The sequence below is a fragment of the Asterias amurensis genome, chromosome 8, assembly GCF_032118995.1.
Source record: "Asterias amurensis chromosome 8, ASM3211899v1".
Lineage (NCBI taxonomy): Eukaryota > Metazoa > Echinodermata > Asteroidea > Forcipulatida > Asteriidae > Asterias > Asterias amurensis.
This window is the reverse complement of record NC_092655.1, coordinates 1,264,957-1,286,973: the sequence shown is the minus strand read 5'-3', so window position 1 is coordinate 1,286,973 and position 22,017 is coordinate 1,264,957. Positions and strand designations below refer to the sequence as shown.

Genomic DNA, 22,017 nt, shown 5'->3' with positions numbered 1-22,017 from the left:
TTCTGGGATCGATGTAAACAAAACTATGGCGATCACGCTTTTTTAGTCAGAGCTCCAACACTTTGGCACAAGCTACCCATCCGCATTCAAACAGCTTCTTCATTGGACACTTTTAAACCATTAATTAAACCCATTTGTCAATCTAGTTACAGCACTTAAAAACTTACATATTTAGCGCTCTTTAAAGGCAGTGAACACTATTGGTAATTGTCAAAGACTAGCCTTCACAGTTGGTGTATCTCAACATATGCATAAAATAACAAACATGTGAAAATTTGAGCTCAATCGGTCATCGAAGTTGCGAGATAATAAAGAAAGTAAAAACACCGTTGTCACTCAAAGTTGTGTGCTTTCAGATGCTTGATTTTGAGACCTCAAATTCTAAATCTGAGGTCTCAAAATCAAATTTGTGGAAAATTACTTCTTCTCAAAAACTGTGTCACTTCAGAGGGAGCTGTTTCTCACAATGTTTTATACCATCAACCTCTCCCCATTACTCATTACCAAGTCAGGTTTTATGCTTATAATTATTTTGAGTAATTACTAATAGTGTCCACTTTCCCGAGCTCTTTGAACAAAATCACAGGCATTTTTCTTGGGTGGGATTCAAACCCACAACCATTGCAATTCTAGAGCAGTGTCTTACCAACTAGACCACTGAGATTGCCTGGCTAGCTAGAGGCAGTTTGATCCCTATATGGGTAAAATAAGAATTAATATTCTTCATCCCTGATGCAAATTTCCATCTTCTTGATTATTATTACAATACAACACAATTATTACAATACAATATTCTTATTATTATTGTAATTTCTCGGCCCACTTCAGATCAACACACGAGAGCAGGTGAGTGACCTGTTGAAGCTGGAGGGTCTGATCGACCTGGTCATCCCCAGGGGGTCCAAGGAGATGGTCCAGAAGATACAGCAGGAGAGCCAAGGAATCCCAGTCTTAGGTCACAGCGAGGGGATATGCCACGTCTTCATCGACAAGGAGGTAGACCCACAGATGGCCATCAAAATAGGTAAGTGACTTTTAAATAGGACTTGAAACAAGTGTTGTAGGGTGTCGTGGCCGAACTCAAGCTCTTGTGTTTGTGTTCAGCAGAGTGTGGGTTCGCATCCTGGTCATGACACTTGTGTCCCTGAGCAAGACACTTCACTATTATTGCTTCTCTCCACCAAGGGATAAATGTGAGGGAAGAGATGGTTCTTGTGATTGATTTAGCCTAATAGCGCATATTTGTTGCACAGGCTGTATACTCCCCCAGGAAACTGAAATGGCTTAAGGAATGACATCAATGGCACAGTGACCAGGGGTAATAATGTTGCAATGCTGGTTGCTATTTACGTTGTTATTGGTATTGTTGCCAAGGTGGGCGGTGCCGGGCAGGCCTGCCGAAAACTAAACAAAGTTCACCCAGCACTCCGAGCAAAATACACTATGCTGCTCAGCACAGATTTCCCCCAGAGTGCACTTCAGTAACGATGGCCCCATATCTAAACATGATTAATTTTGTTCAATCGGTCTCCCTCGCCACTCTACCAACTGTGTTTTGCATAAAGTAAAGAGAAGGGTTTTCCCCTGGTTAACCAGTGTTTCTTGCAGTGGCTGCTGAGTGCTCTGCTGCTCCCTGAAATCTACATACCTCGGTCTCATTATTCCAAATTTTCTTGAAACTAAAATGTCTTAAAATGTTTTTGTTTGTTCAGCTACCTTATTGGTTGATATTAATTTTGTGTCCACAATTTTGTTCCCACCCTTTTTAGAGCTGTTTTCCCAACTCCTGTTTGTCTGTTTAGCTCAAGTAATATATTTAATATTGTATTTAACAAATAATATACTTGTACATATGTTTTTGATGTAGTTTTATTGTGAACCAAATGCCATTAGTCTGTGAGTTTTTATTTGGTATTGTACTTTAATTATGAACATAAACTAATTTTGAATTGAATTGAATATGTGCGCTATATAAGACTGTATATTATTTCTCTTGTTTTTGTTGCTATTATGATAATGCATAACCTGTGATATAACATATTTTTTATTGTCTTTATTCCATTTTTACTTGCAGGTATTACTTGCTTTTTGTGTGGCCTTTCCTTTTATATATACACTCTTAGTTACACATTTTGAATCCATTTGTATTTTCATTGCTTTTATTATTTCTCTTCATTCATTTAATTTTAATTTTAACTAGTCATCTAGGCCTAAAGTTATCTATATTGTAAATAAAAAAATGTTTATATTGTATTTAAAACAAACTTCTATGAGTATTTTTTTATATATTTTTTTCGAAATATAACTTAAAAGGAAGAATCGATTCAAATAATTTTAAGTCTTTGTTTGAGTTAATTTATAAACTGTTTAATTTGTTTGATTATTATCAGTACGCGATTCAAAGTGTGATTACCCAGCAGCCTGCAACGCCATGGAGACGCTACTCATTCACAACGACCTACGACACACTCCGCTGTTTGATGACTTACTGGACACGCTCAGGACTGAGAACGTAAGCACTCTGGAAAGTATCGCAGGGAGCCCATGACCCAATGTTATAAAGCTGCTCAGCAGATAATTCTGCTTAGCAAATTTATGGACTTGGTTTTATTCAAAGACTTGAGTTTTTTTTCTGAATTTTGAGTTTCTATCATAAAAAGGGCTTTTGAGCGATGAACTGTAGGAACAGATTTAACACGACCTCACCCAGTCGCGGCTAACAGAAAAGAGGATGGCTCCGTGGCAGGCATGTCACGGGGCGTTGTGGGTAGGACGGTGGAGGGCGCTATTGTGTGTGAAAGTCTTAGCATTGTTGCCTCGCGGCATAGGGAATATGCAAATGAGTAATTCGACTCAACCGGTTAATATTCGTTCGTAGACCCTATCCACACTTCTGTGGGGGGGGGGGGGAGGGGATTTTTTGTTATGGCTTTGGAGCCGGAAACACTGGGCCTACAGCACACACAGCATATAAGCAAGCTTGTGATGCAATGACTTTACAAACAGGAATTGGTTTAGCCAATGTCAAATCTACAATAAATCTTGAATTAGATGTATTTAGTCTGCTCACTTTTTACACATTTCAGGTAAGGATCTATCCTGGCCCTCGACTCGCCAAATCGTTGAAGCTTGGCCCTGCCGAGGCACGGAGTATGCGTATCGAGTACGGTGGTTTAGAGTGTGCAGTCGAGACAGTCGATGATGTCGATGCTGCTGTTCAACATATCCATAAGTTTGGAAGTGCACATACGGATGTGATCGTCACAGACAATAGTAAGTAGTTTTTAAAGACACTGGACACTATTGGTAATTGTCAAAGACCAGTCTTCTCACTTGGTGTATCTCAACATATGCGCAAAATAACAAACCGATGAAAATTTGAGCTCAATCGCTCGTCGAAGTTGCGAGATAATAGTGCAAGAAAAAACACCCTTGTCACACGAAGTTGTGTGCTTTCAGATGCTCGATTTCGAGACCTCAAATTCTGAATCTGAGGTCTCGAAATCAAATTCATGGAAAATTACTTCTTTCTCGAAAACTAGGTTACTTCAGAGAGAGCCGTTTCTCACAATGTCTTATACTATCAACAGCTCCCAATCACTCGTTACCAAGTAAGGTTTTATGCTAATAATTATTTTGAGTAAATACCAATAATGTCCACTGCCTTTAATGAGTTGAGAATGTTGGTCTAAAAGGTCGACTCTTATTAATGATCCCAGTATTGTACTAGTTCTGAATGTCCATTATATCTTCAGTAAAGATGTGTATTTTACCAATTCCAAAATTATGATGGAAAATGGAGAACCAACTCAATTCCTCAGTGGTGTTTCACCACTACCCTAGTGGCTTCATCGGACTGGCAACTCATCACAGCTGGATTTCTCCTTTTGGAGAGAGTGCGAAAGATAAGAATGAAAAGCTTACTTCCAGCCATTGTTTCAATCTATGCATCTATGCATCTATTGCAAGACTTGAGAAATGCATCCAAGAGATTCGACGTTGGACACAACAAAACTTCCTGAAGTTAAATGATGATAAGACAGAGTTCCTTCTATTTGGGTCACGTCAACAGTTAACTAAGGTTTCAGTGCCATACATCTCCATCGGTGATGCTCGGATAGCTCCCTCGCTGAAAGCTCGGAACTTAGGTGTTATTTTTGATTCATCGATGACACTTCAGCCACACATCAACAACATTGTTCGTTTATCATCATATCACATCAGGAATATAGGTAAGATTCGCAAGTACTTGGACAAAAGTGCCACTGAAAAGGTCATTCACGCATTTGTTACTTCTCGTCTTGACAACGGCAATGCTCTTCTCTACAGTCTTCCTAACAACCAGATTTCCCGACTTCAACGGCTCCAAAATACTGCTGCCCGCGTTGTGACACTGTCTAGAAAATCCTGTTCTATCACCCCCATTCTGAAACAACTACACTGGCTCCCTATCTCTCAACGAATCATCTTCAAGCTGATGCTCATTGTCCACAAAGCTCTTAATGGCAAGGCTCCCCACTATATTTCTGAACTGCTTCAAGTTTACACTCCATCAAGGAATCTTCGATCAAGTTCTATGCTTCTCCTCATTGAACCCAAGTCTCGACACTCATGGGGTGACAGGTCTTTTTCTTCAGCCGCGCCACGCATCTGGAACTCTCTACCACTTAATCTTCGATCTTGTCTTTGTACTGCAAAATTCAAGTCTCTTCTCAAAACTTATCTTATGTCACAGGTTTTCAATGACTAATTTTGTTGTGTCTGTTTTTCTTTGTGTTGTGTTTTGTTTTTGTTTTATTTTTGGTTTTACTGCGCCTTGAACACCCAGCAGGGTGGATATGTGCGCATTACAAGTCTTATTATTATTATTATTATTAATCTTTCATTTCAGCTCAAACTGCACAGAGATTTATGATGGGTGTAGACAGTGCGTGTGTTTTCCGCAACGCTAGTACAAGGTTTGCAGACGGCTACAGATTTGGGCTAGGTAAATATCATTGATTGTTAAAGAAACACTATTTGCCTTGGATCGGTGGTCTATAAAAACCATTTGTATCATTTGTTATAAAATGAATAAGGTTAGAAAGATGTTTTAAAAGTAGAATACAATGATCCACACAAAGTTGCCTCGAAATTGTACGGTTTTCCTTTTACTTTGCGAACTAAATGGTCGGTTGTATGTACATGTCAATGGACGACAGTGTTAGTCGACGAGGTCAAAGGAAAACTGTGCGATTTCGAGGCATGTTTGTGTGGATCATTGTATTCTACTTTTACATCTTTCTACCCATATACAATTTATAACAAACGGTTACAAACGCTTTCAAATACCAACTCGACCGATCCAAGGCAGTGTAGTGTGTTCCTTTAATTCTCTTGCCTCTATGAACAGCCACAATCATTGTTTCATATTTTGTTCTCTTGCCATATTGTCGTGTACATAAAACTGTTAAGGTTTAAAGAACACACATTGAGGAAACAGATATCAAGAACTTGAACATTTATTGGCTGATCTCAATGATTTTTTAACTTAATGGAATGAAATTGATAGATGTTAAATTTACAATTTGGAATGAAATTGAATAAGTACAACATTTCTTGTTTTTATACTCTAAAATGAAAGGTAATAATAGAGTTTGTTAAATTGACAATACGCCTCTCTGAATATCCATGCATGAAGCCACTATTCCAACCCAAAATGAGGTCATCCGTGCAGCCTCTGTCATTAGGATTGACTGGTTTGTACTTAGTATGGGTTTAGATCGGTGACGTCATGCATGCATGCAATCTTAAGAGAGGCCTATTGGGTGAGAATGTACACTTCAGGCTTGAGTTGTCCTAACAATGTGAACATCAGCGGTTGTTAGGACAATAGAATTTGGCGACGAGAGGGTAAACAGGATTTTTATTTTCAACTCAGGTGCTGAAGTGGGTATAAGCACGACACGCATCCACGCTCGAGGGCCAGTCGGCGTTGAGGGCCTCCTCACCACAAAGTGGATCTTGGAAGGATCGGGGGACGCAGTGCAGGAGTACGCCGAGGAAGGATCTAAGAAATACAGCCATGAAATCCTGCCGGTAGCTAGCTGATGACATCACAATTAATAAGTAGAGGTGATTTACATGTATAACACCCTTTTGCGTAGATTCTGTCAAGCTATTGGTTGAAAGTGCGTCACATGGTATGAGGTATTTCGAGTCATTGTAACAAGACAATGCTGCATCAGCCTGTAAAAAAAAACACTATTAATTTTACGTGTCTTGGTGACTTTTGTTTGTCCCGAAGACCAGTAGATTGTGTCAAGCTATTGGTTAAAAGTATGTCACTTGGTATGAGTTATTTTGAGTCATTGTCACAAGACAATGCTGTACCAGCCCATAAAACTACATGAGACTATTAACTTGACGTTTCTTGGTGACCTCTGTTTGTCCCGAAGACAAGTAATTTGGTAAGAATGTGGAATTTGGAAGTTTGCATTCAATTAGCTTATGTCAGGGGCTCACCCGGATGAGTACATCAGGGTCAACCCAGGGAAGCTAATAGAACGCAACCGTTTGGTGTGGATGCTGGGGGAAGTTTGCGTTCATTAGCTCATGTCAGGGGCTCACCCGGATGAGTACATCAGGGTCAACCCAGGGAAGCTAATAGAACGCAACCGTTTGGTGTGGATGCTGGGGGAAGTTTGAGTCATTAGCTCATGTCGGGGGCTCCCCCAGATGAGCACACAGGGGTTGACCCAGGGAAGCTACCCTAACGCAGCCATTGGTGTGAATGCTGGGGGAAGTTTGCGCTTGATAAGCTCATGTCAGGGGCTCCCCCGGATGAGCATACTTGGGTCGACCCAGGGAAGCTACTCTAACACAGCCATTGGTGTGAATGCTGGGGCAAGTTTGCGCTTGATTAGCTCATGTCAGGGTCTCACCGGAACGAGCATACTTGGGTCGACCCATGGAAGCTACTCTAACGCAGCCATTGGTGTGAATGGGGGGGGGAAGTTTACGCTTGGTTAGCTCATGTCAGGGGCTCACTCAGATCAGCACACCGAGGTCACCATGAGGAAGCTAATCAAACACACCTATGGGCAGGGCCTGACGCCTCTGGACAATGGAACACTCTAGAGATCACCTTGTGACTGCTAATTGCAGTCAATATTTGTATACTTGTACATAGATGAAGGGATTGAGCTGGCATTATGAGATAAAGTGTCAATAAGCATTTCGATTACGTAGCGTAAATGGATTGTCTGGCGTCATTCTTGAGCCTTGAATTCAGACTATGTTTGTTCCTACTTATGAAGGAAAAAGTAAAAGGGTTAATCAGCGTTGTTTTTCAGTACTTTCCACCCAGGTGTTAGTGACGAGAGGTATCGATAGAATAGGCCGCCCAATGTAGGGCTGTTTTCCTGGGACGCTCATAGAAGTTTTTTGGGACGCTCATAAAATGTGCTATCAATTATTAATTAAGTTGCCAAAACTGCTCTGCTTCAAATGTTTTATGTGTAAGATAGGTTTAACAGAGTGTGTTAGCTTAAGCTGCCAAATTTAGTAGTGGTTCTAGCTTCACACATTCGTCGGCTCTTATGCAGATAAGTTGATCAGCAGAAATGGGCAACCCGAGCTGTTATGCTGTCTAGACTGGTTATTGCTTAGATTAGTTTGCTTAACATTCAAATGGCTTTATTAAGGGAATCAATGTGTGGTGAAGAGGTTTTCAATGAGTGGTTTAAACCACTAGGTAAAAACCGATACAACACACTTTGATTCCCATTCATAAATACCTTTTCGGACAAAAAACATCAACACTTTTTGGTAAAAAAAGGTAAAATAAATGCAACAATTTTAATTGTTCAATGATTTCTTTCAACAACACAACACCCCTCCAGCTATGAAATGGTAAGGCCCTCGGGGTAAACAACTCCTTATAAGGAGATTGCTGTGCGCGTCGCGCATATCGCGTGATGTGGCACAACTGTCCCGGCTGTTGCTCTTGACCAATAGGAATGAAGAAACTGTCTTATAAGCACAGGTGCGAGCTCGCGTGTCATGCCCATGTTTCAACACTTTTTACTGGTGTAATATCATCCATTCAAACAACCTTTTGTGATGCCCTCTCGACCAATCAGAATTGATAAACTGTCTGTGGTATTTATGAATAATAATTATAATAATCCACCCTGCTGGGGTTCAAGGTGTACATGAACCGTGTAACTTCTCATGCATATTTTGTACTCTTCACACGCTAAAACAATGTAGTTTTTTAGAAAACTGTTGGGTTTAATATTTGTTTAGTTAATAAATGGTCTTTGTGCCAAGGTTGTTTCGGTATTCGGTATTTAGGAAAGGCATAGCTTTATTTTTTCATTGAGATCTTAAAAATATTTTTGAAGATACTTTTTAGAGATGTATCATTCTTATTTTTTATCTTTCATTATTTAAGGCGCACAAATAAGGAACTCATATTATTTCTCTGAGTCTGTACTTGAATTTGTTTTTCTATGGTTCCTAAATTGTTTTACAAGAATTTATTACGACTTTAAAAGTTTGGCCACATCTGCAATTTTACTTGTGCTTTTCTTTTAAAAAAAATCGTTTCCCCCCCCCCCCCCCCGCCCCCTTCATTTCATTTTCGTAGGTATTAAGCTTCTATTTTTCTTTGCCATTTTTGCTTACTTTACTGTGCAGAAGTGTCAAGATTTATTTTTAATCTTGGTGTTGAGAAAACGAAAAACTTTGCTAAAATATAAACTATATTTTGCTTAATGTGTGTTTAAACCATTAAGAGAATGCTGCACTATAAATAAATATTTAAAAAAACCTTGTTTGGCATGCATATAGATGCAGACAAGTTGTATACTACACATAATTCAGTGTGAGACTGAAATGTTACCAGAAAGTAGAATTAGCTGTTGCAAACTGCTTACCAACCAATAGCACTGAGGGAAAATGTTCCGACGTTTCAACCTTATCAGGGTATTAAACAATGTTTTGGGTTTTGGGGGATTGTGTAGCCTCCAAGTAGCTAGGCTTCGAAACGACAGGCCATTAACTATTTTTTTGCACTGAAATATTACATTAGGTTTGTTGCTTATTGGTGGGTCGGTTTGTCTAAGAATGAGGTTTTGAATTTGGTGTAAATAAAAGCAACTCGACCTCGATCAAATGGTTATGGGTGAACAAATTAATTAATGCAATGTTTTCTTGTGAGCACTGTATAGAATAAAAGTTGTATTCAATCCAGCTAACAGCCACTTGGTTTTTTCATGGCCTCCATTTTGTAATCTGCGTCAGTAATACTTGGCCCGCCGTCTGCCCCACCCAAGTTCAAAGTTTGACCCCCTGTCTGCCCCACCCAATGTTCAAAGTTTGACCCCCCGTCTGCCACACCCCATGTTTAAAGTTCGACCCCCGTCTGCCCCACCCCAGTTCAAAGTTGGACCCCCTATAGCTAGCCCCCTAACTTCTTCCTACAGACAGCTCTTCCACCAACCTTCCATAGACGAGACCTCAAGCAGGCCGACGTTTTACAAGTAACTTCAAAGCTCTTCTGTAATCTCTTTTGATCAAAGCGTATATAACTGGATTGATCGTGGAGTTTAAGTAACCAAGCCAGCGACTCTCTGCTAAGAAGAAAGCGGCTGTCGGGGTTTGGTAGCATTCGGGGCAAACAACTGAGTGAACAGTCATGAAGAAAAAAGGCAACCAGAATAGTGTGAATGATAAGATGACCACAGTAACCACAATGTAAGATCTTCTCTTGCTGGCAGTCAATGCGTCATCTTGCTGGCGATTCAACAACTTGTTCTTCTTGGCGGCACTGGTTCCTTTGATGGTGTTTGGGCGGGTCTGATCTAAGTCCAGTTCATAAGATGGTGGAATCGGGTTGATAGATGATGGAGCACCCCAATGACTGCACCCAGGATGACCGACAGTATTACTTTTTGATACGGTTGTAACTGTAGTCTTCTTCTGTGTATGTGTCGGTACTGCCTCGGGTGATATCTTATTACTCCTCACAGGCCCTTTGATAATTCGTTTGAGCTGGCAAGTTACCTTAGCAATTCCTAAGTTGATGGCAATAACAGCGAAGAGTGGTATCCAGAAGATGATGAAACAGACGACTATTTTGGAAGCACCATCTCTCGGATTATGGCCACATCTGTTGTTTATCAACAGTTGGGTGTCTGAAAAAATGACGAACACCATACCAGAAATGAGCCCCACCCCTACAATAGTGCAAATGGCGAAACGCTTGCGTACTTTTGAGTACGAGACGGGCTTCACTATTGATAGAAGGCGGTCAGTGGATATAGCCCCTAGAGTCAAGATCGAAGAGACTAGGGTCACAAATTGAGACATGAACCATATATAACACAGGGTGTTTCCGAGGTACCACAGATGTTGATTAAAGCTGGTGTAGACTGAGAGGGGCATTACCACCGAACACGTGTACAAGTCAGAAACGGCTAAGGAGGTTATGAAATAATTTGGTACAGTTCGGAGGAACTTGAATCTGACAACGGCAAAGCAGCAGAGAGCTTTCCCCACAGTGCCAAAGATCATGACGACGATCATGCTCAGTTGATTCCAAGGAACTTGGGGTTGGCCGTTGACGCTGCTCAGGTTCCCCTGCTGGGAAAGTTGGCTGGAGTTGGTCATGGTTTTCCTCTCCGGTTTTCACGATGAGGAAGTAAGCTGATGACTCTTGTAAAGTAAAATCAAAACATCTCTTTTTATGCTATATTTTCATAGCGTAAACAATATTTTGATGACGTAGGCTGGAGTGCCTAGAATATTTGTTTATTGTTAAGAACATGACTTGACAAAAACATGTCAAAGCTTCGCCTTTCCAATTAGTCGAATGGTTCTGATTGGAGGAAGTTAAACAGCAGACGTGACGTGGTGGAGCAGGTGATCACAGTGGGATCAATCATTCTGAAAACCAATCGTTTTGGTGCTTCGCCCCCTAGGGCTTTTCCCCCTGGACCCCCCCCCCCCTAGTCACCCATGGTGCTTCGTCCCCAGTGTTTGGACCCCCACCGGTCACCCCTTGGGCTTTGTCCCCTGGACCCCACACTGGTCACCTCTAGACATGAGAAAGTTACATAACATTTCCTTAAAACTTTGAAGAGTTATAAAAGAATTGCGTAAAAAGTGTGTATTCTTCTCAGTTTTAGTCACATGGGGTTTGAGCACCCTTCAAAAAAACAACTTTAGAACTCTTGATTAACTTTTCTTCGCAAGGAAGGGATGTTCAATTTGGATTGAACCTTTCATAACAGTAAAATTGGATTGTACGTAATCAGTGGAGATGTGACGTGGTGGAGCAGGTGATCAATCATTCTGAAAAACATCCGTGTGGAAGGTCGACCTCGTCCATGTGTCAAATTTTGAAGGAAAATCAAACTTGTTTTTACAACTGCTTGTTTAATGACCCCATATTTTATCTGTTTTTTTTTTCTGATCCTTAAGCTATGGATGCTGTATGAAATATTAAAAAAATTAAATAAAAGATGAAAAGAAACTTATTCTAATATAACGATTGCTTTGTGACGGCCATTGGGTGTGATACAACACTGTATAAGAACAGTGAATCATTTTATTTTATTAAATTAATTAAATTCACATAAACCCTACAGTTAAGTTTTCATAGGTTATTGAAATTAAAATCACTGCAATAATTCAATTTCAGATACATTATGTTTAATCCTTTGAAAATTACACGTTTCAAACTTCCATATTTTTTTCAATATCTGTCTAGCTGTAAACCTTTACAAGATTAAAAGTAGCAAACTGTTTAATATATTTAAACACCGGTTTTAAAGACAATGGACACTATTAGTAATTGTCAAAGACCAGTCTCCTCACTTTGGTGTATCTCAACATAAAAGTAACAAACCTGTGAAAATTTGAGCTTGATTGGTCATCGGATTTGCGAGATAACTATGAAAGAAAAAACACCCTTGTCACACGAAGTTGTGTGCTTTCAGATCCTTGATTTCGAGATCTCAAATTCTTAACTTGAGGTCTTGAAATCAAATTTGTTGAAAACTACCTCTTTCTCGAAAACTACGTCACTTCAGAGGGAGTCGTTTCTCTCACAATGTTTTATACCATCAACAACTCTCTATTGATCATTACCCAGTAAGGTTTTAAGCCGATCATTATTTTGAGTAATTACCAATAGTGTCCACTGCCTTTAATCCTTTGAAAATCACATGATGCAATCTTCCAGATATTTGACTTAAAATTTTCACATGTTTGTTATTTTATGCATATTTTGAGATACACCAAGTGATAATACTGGTCTTTGACAATTACCAAAGGTGTCCAGTGTCTTTAATATATTTTCATTTTAATAATTCACATCATTTTTAATGTATGCAATGGTTTACTTTGAATATGCACGAGGCAGTCTTAACTACATTGGAATGAACAAAAAACAATCTATGACTCTACCTTTAATGAACAATGGAGTTTAGACTATATTTTTGTATATTGTGTTTTCTATACACATCATTTTCAGGTGTACACAGCACACAAGCGAGACAAATAGTTCAGTTTTCTTTGGCTTAAATGAAACTTTCTTGACGATTGTTTTAACTGATACATACTGGCATACAAACTGTTGATAAACAAACAAGTTATTTATTATATATAGAAAGTTTGCGGTAACACCAAGTAATGACTATCTCTAATGAGTTGGGGTGGTTCTGAAAAGAACCGTTGGTTTCAACTCGACGTTTCGATCAGTATGCTCTGATCGTCTTTATTATTATATGTCATGTATGATCTCCATTTGATTTAAACTGAATAAAAACTTCACTTAAAATTTCCAGATCAGATGAGGATGTTATGTTTGTGGATTATCATTTCATACTTAATAAGTAGGGTTACATAAAAAAATTATTGCTATTATTAAAATGTATCCAGGCCTTAACCTTTGCTTTTGAAGGGCACAGCAATTTGCCTCCTCGTCCTAACTTAGGATCGAGTTACTCGTCCTAACTTAGGATCGAGTTACTCGTTCTAACTTTAGGATCGAGTTACTCGTCCTAACTTTAGGATCGAGTTACTCGTTCTAACTTTAGGATCGAGTTACTCGTCCTAACTTTAGGATCGAGTTACTCGTTCTAACTTTAGGATTGAGTTACTCATTCTTACTTTAAGATCAAGTTACTCGCCCTAACTTAGGATCGAGTTACTCGTTCTAACTTTAGGATTGAGTTACTTGTTCTAACTTTAGGATTGAGCTACTCATTCTAACTTTAAGATCGAGTTACTCGTCCTAACTTAGGATCGAGTTACTCGTTCTAACTTTAGGATCGAGTTACTCGTCCTAACTTAGGATCGAGTTACTCGTTCTAATTTTAGGATCGAGTTACTTGTCCTAACTCTAGATAGGATTAATCTTAGCGTTTCGTGAATTTGGCTGCAGGCACCACAGTAATTGCTATGGGTACCGAGGGTTGTTTCAAGGCATGTTGATCAAACTACTTGATAACTTGATTACATGGTCAGTTTTATTAATAGCAACCGTCCATAGCATCTTTGTCTTAGTGAAATACCGGGCACAGCTTTTTGCTGTTTTCTCAACAAATAAACACTATATTCAGCTTTCATAAGTGACTGTTATCATATCTTTCTTGATAATTTTTGGCAATAAATCAGCAATACATTGACCAATCTATGACCCAACTTTCATTGTACACCAAATATCAAACTGGCTGTGTCATGATAAAACATCAATAGCTAATAAGACCTTTCTGAAGTTTGAGGCATAGCTTTGACATTTTTCTGTGCCCCTCGTTGGCGTTTTCGGGGCTTACAGCTTGGGGTCCTCGCACACTGTTGACACTGCCTCGTGGATCGCCTTGGCGATGTAGTCCACATTGGACGTAGTGATGGCGCACATGTTGACACGACCAGACTTCATGATGTATACATGGTGCTTATTCCTCAAGAAATCAACCTGGTTGGCTACACACACACATAAATAAAGAAAATTAATAAACCACAAAGGAAACTGGCTGGGTAAATTTTAAAAATATTTATGGTTGAACATTTGTGAAAGTGTCGTGGCCGAGCGGTTAAGAGCACCAAATTCAAACTCTGGTGTTTTCTGATCAGCAGAGTGTGGGTTCGAATCCCCAGCCGTGACACTTGTGTCCTTAAGCAAGACACTTGCTTCGCCCTTTGGAAGGGACGTAAAGCCATTGGTCCCATGTGTTGTATAACGCATGTAAAAGAACCCAGTGCACATATCGAAAAGAGAAGGGGTTCGCCCCGGTGTTCCTGGCTGTGGCTTCTGTATACGCCGTAGCACCTTGTAAACCCTTAGAAGGTGCTAAATAATTGGGTCTCAGAATTCATCGCTGTAGTAACATATCTAACTGAAAGTTTGTGTATACTCAGCCCCTTGAGTACCTTGTTTGGTAGATGCGCTATACAAGACTTTGATATTATTAGAGTGGGACTAGAACATTTGGCCTCCGGCTGGCGCTCTACAACGAAGTTGGTGATAACTGGCGTACTCTTTTATTTTCATTTTTTGACTTACGTCCGAGTCCAGTGTAGCTGAACATGCCAATCTGGTCGACGATGTGGTTCCAAGTTCCAGGGGTTCCAAGAGTCTGAAGTCTCTGGTACAAGGCCTGCCTCATCTCAAAGATGCGGGTCGCCATCGTCTTAATGTGGTCTTTCCTTCAGGTGCAAAGAAAGAAAAGCGCTTGACTTTAAAGGCAAAGTTTAGCTTTGGTTTTTGGAACCTTTTGACTGTTTTAACTGAGCAGGGGTGGATTTCACAAAGAGTTAGGACTCGTCTTATCTCGAGTAGTTAGGACTTACTCGTCCTAACTTAGGATTAATCTTAAGGTCTGCATGCTACAGTGCAGGGTTGTCCTAAGTCCTAAGATTAGTCTTAAGTTAGGAAGAGTTTTGTGAAATCAAAGGCTGGCAGTGAGCAGGCTGGTGCTATGGACCCCTTCTTAGTGTCTCTGTTCCCGTGGCAAACCACAAACAACCTATGTGGACACCTTGTGCCGGGACTCTGGCCTGCGACGGGAAGAGCTGCGTACAGCAATGGAGAACCAACGTGTTTGGAGGGCAATCATCCCATGCACGATGCTCTGCATCGACTGAATGAACGAATGAATCCCATATAAGACTAGCTTACCCCAAACCAAATATACATACTCAACCACGTAATGCCTCTTGTTTCTGAAGTTCTGTGTCGATTCATTTGTGGCTTGTCACCAATTTAAATGTTATCACATTTTTCTCAAAGTTCTAAGTTGAATTGAACATCAAAATAAATCTCTTGTACTCACCACTGTGCATAAAGAGTAGGGTTATTCAACACCGTGCTGACAATACGAGCGCCGTGATTGGGTGGATTGGACCACATGACTCTGACAGTTCTCGTCATCTGTGAAATGATGGGGTTCTTTGTGTCTGTGTTGTTGACGACTACGACAAGATTTCCAACACGCTCATCTTCAAGATAAAACAATTTCTTTTAATAAGTGACCCAGTCAGGTAACCTAGGTAGTTATTCTATTTAGACTATCCACTAGTTAGTTAATCCAGTCAGGTAATCCAGTTACTAATCCGTTAAGGCAGTCAAGTTAGTTAATTTAAACAGAAAACCTAGTTAGTTAACCCAATTCAGGTTACCGTAACCAAGGCGATTAATCTGTCAGGTAATTCAGTCACTCAATGCAGCTAATCCAGTCAGGTTATGCAGTTAGTTAATCCAGTCAGGTAATCCAGTTAGTTAAACTAGTCAGGTAGTCCAGTTAGTTAATCCAGTCAGGTAATCCAGTAAGTTAATCTTGTCAGGTAGTCCAGTTAGTTAATCTAGTCAGGTAACCGAGTTAGTTTATCAAGTCAGTTAACCCAGTCCATAAAATTTGGTCCAGCTCTTACTTTAATCTACCCAGTCATAAAAGCTTACAGCAAAACTACAATAAAAGTTACAAATACAGATCAGCAATAGAAAACGCTACTTACTATAGAGACCAAAGTTCTTGGCGAATGACATGCTTGCGAATATTTCCATCCCCAAACTGACGAAATACGTCACAGCCCAACGGTCCCGCTCAAGATCACCAGTTGCAAAGCCAGTATAAGCACAATCGAAGAATGGAAACAATTGTTTCCTCTGCACAAACAAAATCAAATGGTGGAGACATTTTTAAAATAACAGCACTGGTGTGGGATTTTGTTTGGGGGGGGGGGAGGGGGCATAATACAATGAACCACTTTAATGAAGGTCTGATGTCATCGAAGCAGTGAAAACATTGAATTTAAAAAACTCACCATCATCACTTCAGCAATCTTCTTCCATTGTTCTTGCGTTGGGTCTACTCCGGTTGGATTATGGGCACAGGCGTGCAACATTATCAGTGCATTCTCCGGAGCATTCTATGAAATAATTACAATAAAAAATATAAAAAATCTATCAAAGATGTCCAAAATAAGCTCACAGAGAGTAGTTGGTCTGATACAAACCTGTGTCTGACCAAGGTTGTATGTACTTCATACCCTCAAATGAAGACACAATCCACTATTTCACTGTTTTTATTCCTAAGTGAGATGCCCTAGGGAGTCAAGGTCATTGATATCCTAGATTGGACTATTCCACATATCTAAGAGGGGTGTCATGTCTCGTACATTTTTTAGGGGTTGGGAACAAACTTATGCCAGATTCCCCTCTTCAAAAATCTGTATACTTCTAGCGTAAGGTTGTGACTGTGTTTAAAATCTGCAGAAATGTTTGTATGAGAGAGATTGGCTGTTGCTAGGTCTATATCCCCTTGTTGGACTTTAAGGAGTTTCTTTGACGGGAAGCTCGTCTATCTAAACAAACAAACAAACAAACAAACAAACAAACAAACAAACAGACTAGGACTTCACTGTAGTATTTACAAATAACAGTGAACAGCACCCATGGCCACTGGACACACAATTATACAGTAAATAAAACAAACTATAATAATTAATAATAACTTTGGGGGGCTAATCATCCTTACTCACAGCTAAGAGCTGAATTGCGAAAGACGCGGCTATAACATGTTCGAGAAGCAGGCATGCAAGGGCGCCTTTGGCTGCCAGCCATATCAACCCATTATGACCACAGAGCACAGCCAAGATCGATAGCGTTTGATTAGGAAAGCCGGATGGTCTGGAAAACCCTTGTGGCGTGGCAGAGAACCAACGCACAACTCAACTCACATATGGCCCTGGCAGGGAATCGAACCGGGGTCACCTCGGTGAGAGGCGAACGCTTTACGCACAAGCAAACCATGCCACTGACTATGAGTCTCATTACTTTACCTCCAGGTCCTCTAGCATACCATCGATGTCCAAGCCTTTGGTCCCGGCATGCCAGTAGCGATACTTGCGCACATTTGGATACTTCAGCTTGTTGAAGATGTTGTTATGGTTACCTTAGATAAACAAAAATAAATCAAGAAAACATGTTTTTTCTAATCAACAGAGTTTTACCATTATGTATTGCACTATTTGCATCACTATTGCACAAGTGAACGGGTTAAAGCACATAAATAAAAAGGTGGACCACACAAAATAAATGCCCAAGCGGCTGGCCAAACACACAGAGCAAGAAAGCGTCACCTCCCTAAAGCAGGAAAATATAGGAAATATTAAAAAGTTAATACAAATAAGAAAGAATATCACGAATATACGGACAGCAAAGTTGCGCGTTTTTGTACCCATTCGTGGGCCAGAGTCTGGAGAGATGTAGGAGGGAGCCATACTGGCATGCCATATTCTAAAATAATGACTAGAGATTTATACAGACAGAACTTAGCTGAAACAGAATAATTGAAAGCAAACGTCTTAAAGAGACCCAAAGTTCTATTGGCACTTGAAACAACATTTTTAACATGGTTATTCCAAGAGAGCTGAGCATTCAGAGTGACTCCAAGGTATGTGACAGCGGATGTGGGTCGCACGGAAAACCCGAAAGAGTGTATGCAGGTGAAAAAAGAGCGTTTGCGAAAAACAGCCATGCATGATTTCGGACTTTGTAGGGTTTGAATGTCATACCATTGGAGACACTCAAAGTACTCAGCTCATCAATGACATGTTGGAGGGAGCTTAAATCTAAACAGGAACGAATTGCACGATAAATTAATTTAAATTAAAAAACAAAAACTGCATCAATCCTTGGGGGACTGAGCTGATCTAAAGTGGTAGCCCATGAATGATAAACATTCATAAGATAAGTGACACAAGATTTGTGAGGAACAAAACCATGCTGCTTGTTCGAACAGGAACAAATTAAATTGTTAATGATCTTTAACCACAGTAGATAAAAGTTTCTCCAAGGTCTTGCTAATGAGAGAAGTGAGAGCAATAGGCCTATAATAACATGGATTTATACTGGTCACAAATGGTATGCAGGTGATTTGTCTGGTCAGTATATTTTGCTTTGCTTAGCTACTTTTGGGCTTAAGCAGCTTGTACAAGTTAGGCCTAGGTTAACCACTGAGCAATTCCAGACCAGGAGATTGGGTGACGACAGTTTCAAACTTGCTTAATAAAGCCGACTGCTAATTTGGGTTGTGTACTTACCCCAGGTAGGGTCCGAAGCATAGGCTGCCGTACATTTGCAGTGTTCGATGAGAAACTCCAAACCAAGACGTAACGCCCCCGTACCACTCAACGTCTGAACGCCAAATGCCTGGAAGCAAAACAAAACTTGATTAAGCTCACACGCAAACATTCATATTGGCCATCTGCAGGGTATAGACCGAAATTTGCACAAAAGGATGGTAAGCGTGTTTATGCACCAATGTGCGGGTTAACACCTGTACCATTCTTCTGGCATGTTTTAACCCCCAAAATGGAAGCGTGCGCAAGTGCACTGCGCATTGTGCAGTGGGTCTAATGATGATGACGGTAGAAAACATCCCTTGAAATATTTCTGTCTGAAATTTCATATTTGATGAGAAATAAATAATCTAATTTCGCGTTTATCGCTCAGGGAGCGTTTTATTCATTTTTGGCATCAATGCTATGCAACATTTGAAATCGGTTTTTCACTGTTCTCTCGTAACCCAGATGGTCGATCGATCTCAAACTTCTACAGGTTTGTCAGTTAATGTATATATGTCGGATTACATGAAGTGCTTACACTGCTAGCAAAACCAGTTCTATAATGCTCCTTTAAGTAATGTCTTGCTATGCAAAAATGGCTGGATGAAATTGTTCCTTGTACTCACCCTGTTTTCCAGGATGGCAGGGCTGTCTTCACCCAGAAGCAACTTGGTTGCGGCAGTCGTGAAGTCCCCTAACCCTATGACGGGGAGGTACTCATGATTGAGTGTCTCATCATTGGCCATCTGCTTCTCAACATCTTTAACGACCGGCAGAACCCACGGTTCATTCTCATCTGTACGATAAGCTAAGATACAAAAAGTTTGCAACAATCAGGTCAATATTTTAATCTTTTGTTATGAATGAATAACCAGGCCTTGGTAGTTGTGCTTTTGCTGGGGTACCCTTTGCAAAGTTCCAATACAAATTTACATTTCCCAGCACTCGACTGTCTAGATCAGAATCCAGATATCTGTGTGTGGGAAACCGGCAGATAATGTACTCTCTGTCATTACTGTACAAGGTTCGATGTATCAGGCCTGAAATTTCATCTTTGAGAGGGCAAGGCCATTTTCATTTTGAAAAGGACACTTCCATTGGGAAATCTTAAAGTCTATGGGAATTTTTGAAAGGGCACCAAGGCCAAGACAAGGGCAACGAAGGCCATGCCTTCGTGGCCTCTGTGAAATTCCAGGCCTGATGTATACCCACCCACTAAGTACCACCCATACTCACTTTGATTTGAATGCAAAACCAGACAATGATATACCACCAGCATATTTCCAGGGATGAGTTCAAAGTTTAAAAGTGGAAATTTGACACCCTGTACCTGTTTACTGCCTGCGTCTACTCACACACACACACACAGCCTATAATATTGTGTAGGTCGGTACCTGCATAATGAACTTTTGATTGTGCAGGTTGTAATTGATCATCAGTCATTATCAGTGTATGTCGTAAACTCCATGGTAAAACTAAAATATAGGCATCGCTTTTTCTCTTTTTAGATTTCAATTCGCGTTTCTATCTGACTACTAAATAACACCTTTACAAAAATCATCCCAAGTTTTAGTGGAGGAAAACGAAAACTTTCTGTATCCTTCCAGTTCCACCACTTTTCATTTGTTAACTTAAATCCCTTAATGTATTGTTAGGCCCAATATTATTATATCCTCTGCTTACCAGTTATCACGCTATTATGCCTTTTTATTTGAATTGGGAAAAAATAATGATGCCATATATCAACCGATGCCCTAATTATCTTCATTTGTTAATACGAAGTATGCAAACATGTATTAAAACTTGATGGACATTGAAATGTTCACACCACACACCGATCTTGGATGACTTCAACTGGCCCCATTTGTTTTGAGTTTTTCCTGTTTTCACGGCAAACGAGAAAGTATGGTTTCCCGGTGAAGCCATACATGGAAGAAAAATCTGCAGTGACTACAAGTGTTCTTTGAGATTCTGTGTATGACTGTATAGCCAGCAGTTGCCTTCATTTTATTCAAAATATATTTTTATTAAATTTTTAAAATTACCATGGTAACTTGCAAACAATAACTTTTTTTTTTTAAAGTATAAAAAGAGTGAATAATTACTGGCTTCACAATCTGATTTCTATTTATTTTGTTTCTATTTTTTTCTTAATATTTATAATAAAACGTATAAATAAACAGTGATAATTGAATCAACAATCTGATGTTTAAATTTTGATATAAATAATAGTATTGATACGAGGGTTACAAAATAAAAATCTCCAAAAATGTTAGAAAATGATATAAGGCACATGGCTTCTTTAAGCCTCGGTATTTTTTTCAAGAATGCTCAGCAAAACATTCTGTCACATGATTTTGATCATCACGAATTGTGAATTGAAATAGCGTTTGATGAAACTTTTTCGGTGGGCAAATATTTTTATATGGCCTCAACGTTATGGCATATTTTTGTACCTTGTAGAAATGCCTAAAATACCAAACTTTTTGCATTTACAAGTGCAAATGACCAGTGGAGCCTTGCGTGTACTGTTTCTAAGTTTTGGTCAAAGAAGAGGAGACTCTTTGCTTAGCATATAAAACCACACAATTTTTATCAAGAGACTGTTTACATCGCGCACAGAGAGGTAAAAGATTTGCAACGATAATAGGGACACCTCGAAAACAGGACCTCCTACGATATAGTTAGAAACTCAAAATTAGATTTCCTTTTTTTGGTAAAAATAAGATAAAAAGTGGTGGCACGAGTACAGAGCCCCAGTTACTGGTCTAATTCTAAGTTATGTATTTACTTAGTATAACGTGAAGTAAGGACAAGAAGTAGACTAGAGTAGAAAGTAGAACTGAGAATGAGATTATCATTTACATTACAATTGTCTTTTTTAGTTTTACAATTTAAGTTTACCTCCAACTCCCAAGTTGTACTTGACAGGGTTTTTGTCCTCTTTGAATGCAGCTGTCAGCGCAAAGACAGGGATTGGTGCAGCTTGTGAAACATCACTAAACCTCGATGGAGCCAATCGCGGTTTTTTATCGCTGTTTACCAGAGAATCTGACATGGTTTTTAAGTTGAGTTAGACCGGCAGATGATCTGGGGATGCGGTGATGAGGAGAGACTTGGTAGGAGGAGAGCAATGGCACTTGTATTTTTGTACCGGTACGAGGTGGTAGCCCAGAGGAGTGCAAAAATTCCAGGGGTTATGATAGAGCAAGATTCTTCTAAACAAGGCTTGGTGAGATCGATTATCTATGAGAACGAGTTAGCAAATACGCGGCTGGCATGACGAGGCGGGTACCCAACTCGCACGTACTCCACGTACACCAATTGAAATACAGACAAGAGCCCGGAACCAGTCTCAATACCCCTCGTTTCACGACCGTTATATTTAATTGTGGG

At 39.8% G+C, this 22,017-nt stretch overlaps 3 protein-coding genes across 6 annotated transcripts in view; 1 reads left to right on the top strand and 2 right to left on the bottom strand.

The window, feature by feature from the left end:
- LOC139940724 (delta-1-pyrroline-5-carboxylate synthase-like) overlaps positions 1-7,936 on the top strand; it is a 33,477-nt gene extending 25,541 nt beyond the window's left edge. For all 4 annotated transcript variants that reach the window (XM_071937089.1, XM_071937088.1, XM_071937091.1 and 1 more), the window contains exons 11-15: positions 829-1,024; positions 2,391-2,512; positions 3,087-3,273; positions 4,892-4,987; positions 5,921-7,936. In XM_071937089.1, the coding sequence (XP_071793190.1) occupies positions 829-1,024; positions 2,391-2,512; positions 3,087-3,273; positions 4,892-4,987; positions 5,921-6,090 (771 nt within the window). In that variant the 3' untranslated portion in view covers positions 6,091-7,936. The remainder of the gene's footprint in view (positions 1-828; positions 1,025-2,390; positions 2,513-3,086; positions 3,274-4,891; positions 4,988-5,920) is intronic.
- A 1,568-nt stretch (positions 7,937-9,504) lies between these two features.
- LOC139940800 (5-hydroxytryptamine receptor 2C-like) lies at positions 9,505-10,656 on the bottom strand. Its single transcript, XM_071937180.1, has one exon. The coding sequence runs from the start codon at positions 10,654-10,656 to the stop codon at positions 9,505-9,507; it is 1,152 nt and encodes a 383-aa protein (XP_071793281.1).
- Positions 10,657-11,540: 884 nt separating this feature from the next.
- LOC139940436 (aspartate aminotransferase, cytoplasmic-like) lies at positions 11,541-21,768 on the bottom strand. Its single transcript, XM_071936680.1, has 9 exons — positions 21,526-21,768; positions 19,248-19,429; positions 18,598-18,706; positions 17,335-17,447; positions 16,318-16,422; positions 16,009-16,159; positions 15,327-15,492; positions 14,558-14,700; positions 11,541-13,977 (listed from the first exon to the last, which is right to left on the bottom strand). The coding sequence occupies exons 1-9, from the start codon at positions 21,677-21,679 to the stop codon at positions 13,823-13,825; spliced, it is 1,278 nt and encodes a 425-aa protein (XP_071792781.1). The 5' UTR covers positions 21,680-21,768; the 3' UTR covers positions 11,541-13,822.
- Between the last annotated feature and the right edge of the window lie 249 nt (positions 21,769-22,017).